The sequence below is a fragment of the Nilaparvata lugens genome, chromosome 2 (genome assembly GCF_014356525.2).
Source record: "Nilaparvata lugens isolate BPH chromosome 2, ASM1435652v1, whole genome shotgun sequence".
Classification (NCBI taxonomy): Eukaryota; Metazoa; Arthropoda; class Insecta; order Hemiptera; family Delphacidae; genus Nilaparvata; species Nilaparvata lugens.
The window spans coordinates 67,072,699-67,085,681 of NC_052505.1; the positions used below are offsets into that span (position 1 = coordinate 67,072,699).

Below are 12,983 nucleotides of genomic sequence, written 5' to 3' on the forward strand. Positions count from 1 at the left end.
CTCTAGTCAAGTCAATTCTGCAGTATGGCATAGTTGTTTGGGGGGCTGTTTCAACTGCCATATTGCTGAATTCTTTGTAGCACAAAAACTGATAATTAAAACTATATTAAGCAAACCCAGGTTCTATCCAACGGATATGGTTTTTAGTGATTTTGAGGTCATGACTATACGTCAATTATACATAAAAACCGTAATTGAATACTTAATAAAATATAGATCCGATTTTCCTCTCACATTAAACTCTACACTTAATTATTATAATCTAAGGGCCACTGCTAACAAAGATGTAACCTATAACAATATTCTACCTATAACACTATTGAATGTACATGGAGGCAGTTAATTTACATAGGTACTAAAATAATAAACCTTATTCCAAATCACTTTCTCATGGACAATAAGATCAGCGGAAAATTAAACTGGATATAAAAAACTGGACATACAGTAATTTCATATTCCATTTAGATGTATAAGACTCAAGATTTCTGCTCCAGCATTGTTTTTTTCCATTTTTCAGTTGACTCGCTTACCTTTATTTTGCGTACCTATTCCTCTGTTTCTCTTCCTTCCCCCCATTTCTCCCTTCCCTTTTTTCCTCATCTCTTCTCTCTTCTCTTCTTTGCCTGCCTATTATATGGGAAACCATAGGTATCTTGGCTAGGTATCTTCCTCTCTTTTTTCTCTTCTCCAACACACCCAATCACAAAGCCCATGGTTTTTTTATATTTGTAAAAATTTTATTGTATTTTATTTGTTTTGTAATTCTTTGTCATTTTGTTTTGTGTTTTAATAAATTGAAATTGAATTCATGATCATTTTTGTTGATGAGATGAATTATATTTTGAAAATCTATAAAGTATAATTGATATAAAAATTGTCAAAAATGTACTCGTATACAACAAACTGCCTACATTAACTACGGCAAGAATGGAGCTCGTTATCATTGAGTAATGTGTTCATATAATATATTATGTTCTCTACAAAAAATACTGCAATATAGTTTTAGATGAGATTTCACTGTATTTCACTGTTATTGGAATGATTAATTCGCAGAATGCCATAGAATGTTTTTTCACATCTAATATGGAATCTCATCAGCTCAGTAGCTGACATACGAGAAACATAAGAATTTTTCATTAATAGAACATATACATTTGATGTTAAACGTGTGATTCCAACAGGAATCATACGTGAAAAAAGAATTATCGTTACTCACAGGCAGTAACTTTTCCAATAAAAGAGAGCAATCATCGCGAGAAGATATGATGAATGGATAATTTTCACTGCTGTATTCAGACGCGCTTTCAGGAGGCAGAATCGCCATATTGTTCGGATGAAACCTTTCAATCTTATGCTCTTTAAATTCCATCGATTTTCCAATTGCATCTCTTAGGTTCGAAATATCTGAAATCGACAGGATATGAATTTATATTACAAATAGTTTGAAACAGCAAAATAAAGTTGGAATTATTTGCTTATTATAGTATTACTCGACTGACCAATCTCTGTAAGTTTATTCATTAAACAATGATTTTAAATAATACACATGAAAAATTTAATGAATATGGAACTTGAAACCATGAAGAAATTATAAACATTCTATATTTGAGTGAACTGGGCTGAATCAATATTATAATATTGACAGAAGGAACATATTTCAATTATAGGAAAGAGGAATTTAACAAAGAATATCGTGTAACCTGGCTGGTTGTGAACTGGTGCACAGTTCTCCAGATTACATCTCAATAATTTTAGCACCTCTTAAGTGACTTAACAAAAGTTTTAGACAGTCTTGAAATGGACAGATTCAACATCTCTATTAAAAGCACGGGAGTGGCCCAAGGAATATTTTTGGACCAGAACTGGGAACGATTCTATGACCTCCAGATTATCAAATCAGTGGTAAAATAACTTGGCTATGACTACAATTGCAATAAAATGAGTTGAATTAAATACATGTGAGACAGTCCTGCTTATATTAGGCAAATTGTACATAGGCTATTTTATCATAAGATATTCAGAGCCCCAATGTTGAAAACTTGAAAATTAAAATTTCTCTTCAATGTTTCTTGAAATAATGTTGTAAACTTGAAAATTAAAATTTCTCTCCAATGTTTCTTTCCATTACAAACTGCTTGTTAATAACCACTTTCAAATATTTAAAATACAACATAGCAATCTAATTTTTATGATTAAAAGCTATTAGCTCTATATAATGTTGTAAACTTGAAAATTAAAATTTCTCTTCAATGTTTCTCTCTATTACAAACTGCTTGTTAATAACCACTTTCAAATATTTAAAATACAACATAGCAATCTAATTTTTATGATTAAAAGCTATTAGCTCTATTCACGTTTGTGGAGCGCTTTCAGACGCTGGGCCTTTTTTCAACACTTGAAAATCTTTTAATCATAGAAAAATAAGACTGCTATGTTGTAATTTAACCTATTTGGAATAAAAAGGTGTTTATTTTTTAATGGCAGAATGGCAGCTGTTGGTAAAATATCACAAACCATCAACATTTTCAATTAAAAATGAGACGATAATAAAACATTCAAGAAAAGGATTAAAATGCAAACAAAGACGAAAAAGGAACCCACCAACTTCAAATCAATCAACAAAAAAAAGCTTACCTTCGAATAGTTGAATGTACTCCGTTATGAGAACTTTGAACATGACATTACTTTTCTCAGCTAAAAGTCCCAAAATACTGATTTGAGCTTCCACAGAAACTTGATGCAATTTTGATAATCTTTCACGGCAGGCAATTTGCATCAGTTGGCCCAGCAGCCAGATAACTTGAGCTGAAAAAGTAATTTCGACTTGAACTTGAAGGACAGAAAATATTCATATTCATAAGGAGCATTAACCAATAACGTTATATAACAAAGATTATGATTGCATGAGTTTCTAGAAGTAGCGTTATATTGGACTTTAAATACACAATGGATTGAATGAGTTTCTAGAAGTAGAGATATATTGGACTTTGAATACACAATGGATTGAATGAGTTTCTAGAAGTAGAGATATATTGGACTTTCAATGGAAAATTTATTTCATTGATAGGAAAACGCTTGGATAGACATTACTTGAATATCATATTTTATATGATTAACTCTCTCCAACAGTGAAGAATAATTTATGAATAGCAAGGTGGATTGGTGTTATGTAAGGACGAATATTAGCACTGCTCAAAAACTGCTTCAATATCATTCTAAAAGTTTACAAAATGGTGAAATAACATACCTATTCGCACAAGAAATCGTTTTTTGAAATCAGATTCGGTTTCATCTTTCTGTTTTGAAGGAACAAACAGTGCTGTTTGAGACTGCACACAGCACAGATTTTTCAAAACATTGGTTATTTTCTTGACATCTTCACCATGATAGTCTTCACGAAAAATATAGGAGAAATTGGTTTTGAAAAGTGCCCAAACAGTGGCGGTCTCCTCCTCCTTCTCATCCATGCTATTTTCACACCTGAGAATAAGTGAAACGATTATGCAAAACTCCACCAAGCACTAATCATCGATTTGATTTGGTTTATTTATTAGTTATATGAATGTTACATAATAAATATTGAACACAGCTCAGCCCACAAATAAACATAATCAAATACATAATAATGAATATGAAACTAAATTTCAACTGAAACGCCGAGAATATAACAGTTCAGAATTAGAAATTCAAAAGTTCAGAATAAGAAATTCAAAAGTTCACCATTGTTCACCATACTGCAATCTTCGTAAGAAAAAAAATTAGTATCTTAGCTACGATTATTCATGAAAAACAAAAAATTATGCCAAATTTGATATTAGATGATAATAGCCGAGCAGTTTTATGAATTCTGTAAAAAACTACTTTGTTTGCAGATACTACACATTTTGGCTTCAGAGCGGGGAAATTCCCAGTTAAAGTTATAGAATTCATAAGCCTGAATGTTATTTGAATATAGTCTTTAGAGGGGAAAGGTTATTCTATAACTTCTAAAGTTATAGAATTCATAAGCTTGAATGTTATTTGAATATAGTCTTTGGAGGGGAGGCCTCGCTGGTCTGACACTTTGTGATGTCAGCAAGGTCTCTGATACCTTGGACCATGACATTTCATTGTCTAGCTCTCTGAAAATGACATAGTTGAAAAAAACATTGTTGATTCAACAGTAAGTTTCAATATAAATAAATCGCTTGGAATGATACTTATTGTAATCTGCTAACCAAACATGTAAGAGATTTATATGGCTTGCAGCAACATATTTATTATAGAAAATATCAAGAAATTGCAATTATAATACGTGAAATCGTGATTTGAAACACACACGTCACTCGGACTTGAATGAAGCTCAATAGTACTTCATCTACCTACTCATCAAATTAAAATAAAAAATATGTGGTAACAATGGAATATCTACTGTGGTCATACCATTCACTTTTCCACAGTAATACCTGTGGAATTTTGACATAGGAACATGCTTAAAAAAAGCAATCAGAATTTATTATAACTTCTTGGACCGCCTCGCTCACTGTGAGTCACTTTCAGAAAATAGAAAATATTCATCCATATTAAAATATTACTCATTACTATACCAAAAAGACAAAGTAGACAGCCTAAAGAAAAGCATGAGCAATGTACATGTTTACCAAACTTGAGGTGCAGGAAATGTTAATATAAGTTACCGGTACCTCTCGTGGCAGATTGACTGGCACTCTTAGCAGCACTTAAATCATTCAATCAGCTCCCCAAGTTTGTAGAGTAGCCTATGCTGAAAATAATAAGTTTCAGCGCATGTAAAGGAGCAACTGGTAAACAGCCCATCTATTTACTGGCAGAACTGGATATGATTCTATATTCTCCAAGATCCACTGCCATAACAGAGTCTAAGGGGAGATACGCCGAGACCCTCGACATAGACCATCTGGTTTTCCCAGTCAGCAACGAAAAACTCAAGTACAAATAAGTAAATGAGTAAGATAGGATAGTATAACTGTATAATCATGTCGAGGATGCATCAGACTACCTATATTATGAACAAGGTACGGTATCAACAAAAATATACTTACGACATTTCTCCTTATAATCCTATTGTGATTATCTGGAGCATGACATTTTCACATCATCACAAGGTGGTATTATTTTATTCTGTAATCAAGCAATTTCTTATGTAATTCATTTTTAACAAAGTTTACTATTATATAAATACTGTAGTAATTTATTACACTAGTACACATTTTAATAAATGTAAAAAAGGTAAGTTAGATATTTAAAAGGAATTAAAAAATGTAAAAACTATATTTCTGTTAATCTGGTTTATCATAGGCTTATGTGCTTCTATGTACGCCTGCCTAACATTGTTGTTGATTAATAATAATAATATCAAGGGACCTGGCTGACCCAGGTCTAATGTTTTCAGGCGTACCTGATCAATTTCAAGGATCCTGAACATCTGATTTTTGCAGCCGGAACCGATAATTTAACGTGACCATCCAAAATACGGGTGTGGGGATGTGGCACGAGAAACATATTTTACTCGGGCCTCTGAATAATTGTTGTTGATTAGATCTACTGTTCAAGAAAATACACACTATTGCATATAATTATTAGGGAACTGGCAGTACATTTTTCCAAGTACTAACATAAAACATACTGTACTACATTGCTTACAAAATATAATACTTTTACAATATATTAAAAATGCTATTAGAAAAAACGTCTACCAGTTAGATTTTCTAATAGAAAAAATAATAAGCAGTTTGTGAAGGAAAACAACATTGAAGAATATTTAAAATGTTTACAGATTTTTCATACAATAATTAAATTATTAACTTAAATACTTTGCGTTATGAAATTACTATGTTCAATTGGAAAGTGTACAAAAAGTGCTTAGTATAAATTTATCAAATAAGGAAAATGTAATTCTCACTAAGAAATTTTGCATAAATATAATAGACTAATGATATTCTAATTTTGTATTACCGTAGTAAAGTTTGAATTGAGAGAAAAAATTATAACAATAGAACCTCTAAAAATAATTGATTCCCGCCTTTCAAAATTGAATATTATTTTTTATACGGTACCTAAATGAATATTATTTTCAGACCACCTATAGCAAAAGCAAAATAGGCCTAATAATGATGATGATGATAATAATAATATAACCTCTAAAATAATCTACATATAAAAATGAATGTCTGTTTGTGTGTTAGTTTGTTTGTTCCCTATAGACTCGAAAACATAACGGCATGAAACTTTGGGAATATAAGGTGTGTGAATATTGGGGATGGTTTCTGACCAGAAATTTTAATAGGGGGACTAATAATAGGCCTAATTATATATCAATCCATTTTACAGACCTATGTTTTCGAAATTGTCGGCCGAACGGCTAATGTAGAACGGGAAGATCATCATGATTCAAGATCATGTTGTGATAACATGATTTAGCATCTAAACTTACCAGATGTAATAAACACGTCACTCTGTGATAAAATTGTTTACTGTTATTAAAACGTTTTTGAGCACATATGAAGTTCATATTGAGATATAAATGAAAATATTGATTGTGAGATAATTTCATGATTCACCAAATAGTCAAGTGTGATATGAGATACATTGACTTTTTGGCGGTACGAAGTTCGCCGGGTAAGCTAGTCATATTATAGAAAATGATTCCCGCTTTTCAAAAATGAATATTACAGTATATTCTGTATTGCTACAATATCAGACCACCTATATAAATCATAAATCGAATACTATTATAAAAAGTAATTGACTTTTTGGCGATAGGACGTTTGCCGGGTAAGCTAGTTATAATAATATTATAGAAAATGATTCCCGCTTTTCAAAAATGAATATTACAGTATATTCTGTATTGCTACAATATCAGACCACCTATATAAATCATAAATCGAATAGCCTACTATTATAAAAAGGAATAATAAATATAAAAATGAAAGATAAGTAATTTTACTTACTCTTATGATAAATAATATAATTTAAAACCAGCAAAACCAAAACTGAAAGACAAGTTTAACAACAATGTTTCAACTTTCCTCCTTGATAGTTGTATTTGCCGTGAAGGAGCCGGATGGCACGTGCGTCTCGCTGAAGGAATTTTGCTATAGCATAGAGGAGTATGCGCAAGCGCTGGTCACGTATTTGTTAAAGCAGTTCCGTTCAATGATAGCTGTTACTGAGCTGTAACTGGCTTCTATAGTGAGGTCCACGTTATAATGGCAGTGGATGAAGATAGAAAAATAGCGATGCCGATTCTCTGAATTGATTAATTATATTTCTACACTATCAAAAACATAATTGATATCGTTTTGGAGCTAGAAATGGATAGTACCACCGGCTTTGTCGAATGATAGACAAGGATAGCAAAACCAAAGTTGATCAAATACTGTCATTATAACGTGGACCTCACTATAGTGGAGCTGCAACTGATTCGCCACTGCCTTACATAATTTATTTAGGTGGAGGTACACTCGACTGGCCACTGAAGATTTCTTGTACTTATTTTTGCATTATAGGAGGTCGATTCTAAATATTTATCAATCTATTTCAACCAAACTTCATCTAGCACTAAGTCTAAATTGATGGACCTTGACCAACCTGGTAAAAAATGTTTGAAGTGAAATTATTGAATTAAAAGATAAAGATGTACCACTAAACATCAGTCATTAATAGTAGCTTCATCTGATCAAAACCAATTAGGCTTACCCAAATGACTACAGCCTGTGTTGACTTTTCAGGGGTCAAAAAGATTTTCCTGTAACTCTAAACCTATTTTCCTTTTTCTCATGATTTTGTTTAGTATGTTACTCTCACTATTTCGTATTATGGTAATCTCTCTACATGTATAAAAATAAAGGTAACTTTGATTCATTATGAAGAACCAAAATGCATTTCACATTGAATGATTTCTATGGAATAAAAATAGTCCAGTCAAGGGTAGGTTATAGAGGGAAAAGGTTGGAAGACAATTTTTGACCCTGCAGTTCTGTTAAGGGTCGCTCTTATAACTTTTTAAAAATTGATGGGAAGAATCTATGCTGTTTATGAGCTTATAGAGCATTAAATTCTCTTTAATTTGATTTATAATTTCACACTTTTACTCATTTCCCTACAACTGTTGCAGCAGCTTTAGTGTTGAGTGTGAAAACGCCAGTTTTGCAACAACAAAGTAATTTAGAGGGAATGTTTTAACACAGTTTTTGACTTTGCAGCTTTGTTGAGACTAGTTAGGAGGAGAACATATCAAAAGTCCCTATTCCTAACTCATGTGCTAAGGGGATGAAGGTTGTTTTTCAAGTTGCATTTTTCTTCCACGCTCATATCTTGAGAACAGTACAATCAACCGACATAACTAACCATTCAAAAATGAAGCATGATAGATTCTCTACACTTTTAGTTCAGTGGAATTTTGCGATAGTCCCAATAGTTTCCGAGATATTCGTTCTTGAAGGCGTGTTTTCGTAACAGGCAGAAGCAGAATCGATTGCAGCGCACCCAAGCGGGCAGAAACAGTAACACTCAAAGAACTATTTACATTAGATAGACTATAGGGGATGAAGGTGGTTTGAAAGTTTGAAAGAAACAAAATCTTTCTTTGAAGGATAATAATTTAACCTCAACAGAAAATACTACAAGCAATAGTGTAGATTTACATGTTCAAACGTTGATGGATGGTCAATTTGTAAAACAATGATCAATTAATTAATGGAAACTCTGCCAGTATTCAGCATAAAGTAATTAAGGTTAATTCAAAAATTAGTTGATCCTATTGTTGAAACTGATCCTGTGCTGGAATGGAGCGCTGTTGCTAGTAGGAGTAAAAAGTCGAAAGAAACAAAACGGAAACCAACCAGTGTAGATAGCTTGAAGGAAATCAAGAAGTCAAGTAGCCGTGTTGTTGGCACTAATAAAGTCATTTGCCCATTTGTTAGCTCAAAGGATAATAAGTTGAATCACTTGTTCGTTTCTAGGATTGATCCTAAGGTTGGTATTAATGATACTAAGGATTTTGCCATGGCCCATTGTAAAAGTAATGTAATGTGTGAGGAGGTACCTTCGAAGTTTACTCATTACAAATCATTCAAATTGTCAATATCTGAAGAAGACAAGTCCATTCTCGGGAATCCTGAACATTGTGGCCGGAGGGTGTACTTTGCGACAACCGTTTTCCAAAGACAAGCAATAAACGTGCATTTTTTCAGAGAAGTCCAGATCAACGGCTGAACTCTTAAGGTGGCGGTTCGCGCCGCGACAGAGACAGGAGACCGAGACAGGAGACTGAGACCAGCGACCACGACCGTCACTTGACATTAGGCAATGTATATGCGACAGTTCGCGAGCGAGACAGAGACAGGAGACCGAGACGCGAGACAGGAGACAGAGAGACGGTCGCTGCTCCGGATCAGTAGTGTCTCCGTCGCGCTCGTGAAAGCACACGTGTTTAGTATTGTAAAGCGGTTTTTTTACACGCCTCACATACGTAGAGTGAATCTTGTACTGAATCAACGGTGTTGAGATTATAAAGTTTGTAACTGCGTGCGTGGACGCTAAGTGTACACCAGACTGATTGGTTCACTACAAGATTCAATACAATTGTCGGAATCGCAGGAGGCCTAAACGCTCGCTCACCCTTGATTCTTCTTATGACAGATTGTATGGTGACGAAATTTTTATATGTAGTGTAGCGGTCGCTAAACACTGAATACTGAAGTCTTAAAATTATTACCTGTGATGAAACAACACATAAAATCATACAGGTCGAGCAAAAATCCCGATGTAGATAATTTACGGGACTGCGTCTCTAATAAGTTCCGAAGATTAAGATAGGGTACAAGGACCAGATATCGTTCGGAATATAATTCCTTTAATTACGATAATAATCCAATTTGTATAATTCTTAAAACTGCTTAATCTCCTAGACATAGTTCCTCTTATACAATGTACATGTGCTAGCGTATATGATAAGGCAGGTTTGTTGTCTGATAGCAGATTAACATATGTTGTTTTCAAACGATCACCTTTTTGGTGCTATTTCTATGTACTATGATTGGCTTAGACTTGCCAAAGAGATTCAATCACCATGTGGTTCAGTTGAAATAATAATTAATAATTAAATATTCTTATACAATTTTTATTATGTCTGAGACTGTTATAATTAATTTCTGCTGTTTTTATCAATAATATAATGTTCATGCTATGACCTAGTTAGTTACAATAATACTTGACATTATAATATAATTTTTTAAGTAATAAATAATTTCAACGATAATACATACATTTTATTTTTTATTCGAAATTCTTGGTCCTTTATTGATAGTTTTTACTTTTTAGAAATAATATTAGACCTATAGCTTGCATGAATCTGGCATGTCATTTTACAATATGTTGAATCAGTCAGCTGTGTTTGAGCTACTTTAAAACATCTGATCAAACAAAGTGTAACCTCAAAATTCAATGAGCAATTCATAAATGGTTCGTGCTTTATTTTGCAGAATAATTATAATTCTATTAAATAATTCTCTAGAAAATATTCAGTACAGAACGGTACTCTTATCTGATATACAGTTACTGATAAGGAAGCTTTATCGCTCGGTCGCTAACTATTCCTTTAGCAAATTCTTTCATTTTAAGAAGGGTAATCACAATATTTAAAAATGAGTTTTTCTGACGAGGACTGCGAGAATCTGATTGAACTAATCAGGCAGCACCCTCCGCTATACAATGCACAACTAGACTCCTACAGAGACGAACATTTGAAGGACAATATTTGGAAAAGCATAGCTGAAAGCATAAATAAAACAGGTGAGTTATTCTTATTTTATTTATTTTGCAAAAATTAATATTTGGAAGGAAACATATAACAGGAATGAAAAGGTGGTGTGGAATCAGTTCAAACAAGCCGTGTGACATGTTGTTCTTGCCAGTCTACTGCTCCTTGCTGTGACGTGAAGTAATTGGTTAATTTTACTCTAATATCGAATCCGTTGCTGTTCGAAAACCCTCCTGTTCCACGTAATGAAAAAAAATTTGAAGGCAAATTTTCTTCCTCTCGGTTCCATTGATGTACGGGCATTTGTGCAGATTCCAGAAATCCATCTCTTAATAGGTTATGCAAGCAACAGGCAACCAAGATCATGTCAGTGCATGTTTCTGGCGCTATTCCGATAGGAGTGTAAAATATTCTAAACACCTGAGACAGCAAACCAAACGCATTTTCCGATACTCGTCTCGCACGACAAAGGCGGTAGTTGAATATTTCTTTGCTTAAATCGTTTTTTGCAACTCTTCTAGCGTACGGTTTCATCATAAAAGTATCAAGACTAAATGCTTCATCTGCAACTAAAAAATGGGGTAATAATATGTTCGAATTTGGTAGATTTTTTGGTTCTGGAAAATTAAATTCATTTTTCATGATTTGTTTCCCCATTGTAGACTTTTGGAATATTCCACTATCTCCTTCTTTGCCATAAGAGCCAACGTCTACTGCAATGAACTTGTAATTATGGTCTACAATAGCCAGAAGAACAATGGAGTAATACTCCTTATAATTAAAATACAGCGACCCACTATTTTCAGGGGCTCTTATTCTTACGTGCTTCCCATCAATAGCACCTGTGCAATTGGGAAATTGCCATTTGTCCCAAAATCCTTCAGATATACGCCTAAAATCACCTTCTTTTGGAATAGGCATAAAAATTGGCACCAAAACAGTCTTTAAATTTTTTAACACCTCTTTGACTATTTGTGAAATATAAGAAGGTGATATACGAAATACGAATGCTAGCGAAGCATATGTTTCTCCAGTCGCCATGAATCTGAAAATAAAAACATTAATAATATTATTATTTATTACAGATTCGGAATGCCGTAAAAAATGGAAACTGATCAGGGACTCCTACAACAGATACAAGCGCAAACAAAAACAATCGACGGGATCTGCAGCACCAGCTAAAAATTCAAAGTGGCAGTTTTATGAACGCTTAAGATTTTTAGAAAACACACCATCAGAACGGCAAAGCTGCACCAGTGTAGAACAAGAACAGCAAAGCTCCGCCAGTGTAGAGAAAGAAGTTACTAATACCTCCCCAGGAGTAGAACATGAAGATACTCCTCACGAAGCCGCAGACACGTCAGTACATAACTCAACACTCAACACTCCTTCAAATGAGTTACCAGGCACTTCTAAATCTACACAAGAGAGATCTAATATACCACTAAGTAACATTTCTGAAAAATCGACCGCCAAGAATACAAAGAGAAAGAGACAAAAAGAAGATGAATTTATAAAATTTATGAAGGACAGACAGGAAAACCGAAATAGACAGCTGGAGTTATTGAAATCTCAAGATCCAGTTGATGATATATCGACATTTACAAAGCATATTGAAATGATGCTAAGAAAATTGAGCCCACATTCAAGAGCAATGGCAAAAACTGAAATATTTAATATTGTCTCGAAGTATGAGATTGGAGATATCGAGGGTCAAACTGAACGTCCCTATACAAGTTCATATATTTCAAATTCGTCATACAATTCATATTCTCCGATAAGTGCAGCTTCATCAGAACACCAAACACAGACTGGATTGACAAATATTTCGAGTGAACCATTTCTAATCAATTATGGTGAAATTGACCAGAACAATATCAATGAATTGGCAAACTTACCTTAAAGTTAGTGCTAATTTTTCTTTCACTGATATTCTTCCCTTTTCTTGCATTGTTTTTTTCATTAAATTTAATACGTAATCAAACTGTGTTTTATTGAGCCGAAAATACTTCCTGAATATATTGTCATCAAACATCAGGTGCTTCTTTACTAATAGCGAAAATGATCCTTCTTGACCTCTAGTTAAATATAAATCCTTAATAGGTAATCGTCTTTCAGTTTTGTATTTGTAATAATAATATAAGAGCAAATCGTCGTCTTCTTCTTCCTCCAATAGCAGCTTCATTACTAGGTTTTCCATCAC

General features: G+C 33.4%; 1 protein-coding gene across 1 annotated transcript; it reads left to right on the top strand.

Moving 5' to 3' along the window:
• The first annotated feature begins 10,664 nt into the window (after nt 1-10,664).
• Nucleotides 10,665-12,879, top strand: LOC120349665 (transcription factor Adf-1-like). The gene is made up of 2 exons (XM_039420159.1): nt 10,665-10,812; nt 11,866-12,879. The coding sequence occupies exons 1-2, from the start codon at nt 10,665-10,667 to the stop codon at nt 12,681-12,683; spliced, it is 966 nt and encodes a 321-aa protein (XP_039276093.1). The 3' UTR covers nt 12,684-12,879.
• Nucleotides 12,880-12,983: the final 104 nt, after the last annotated feature.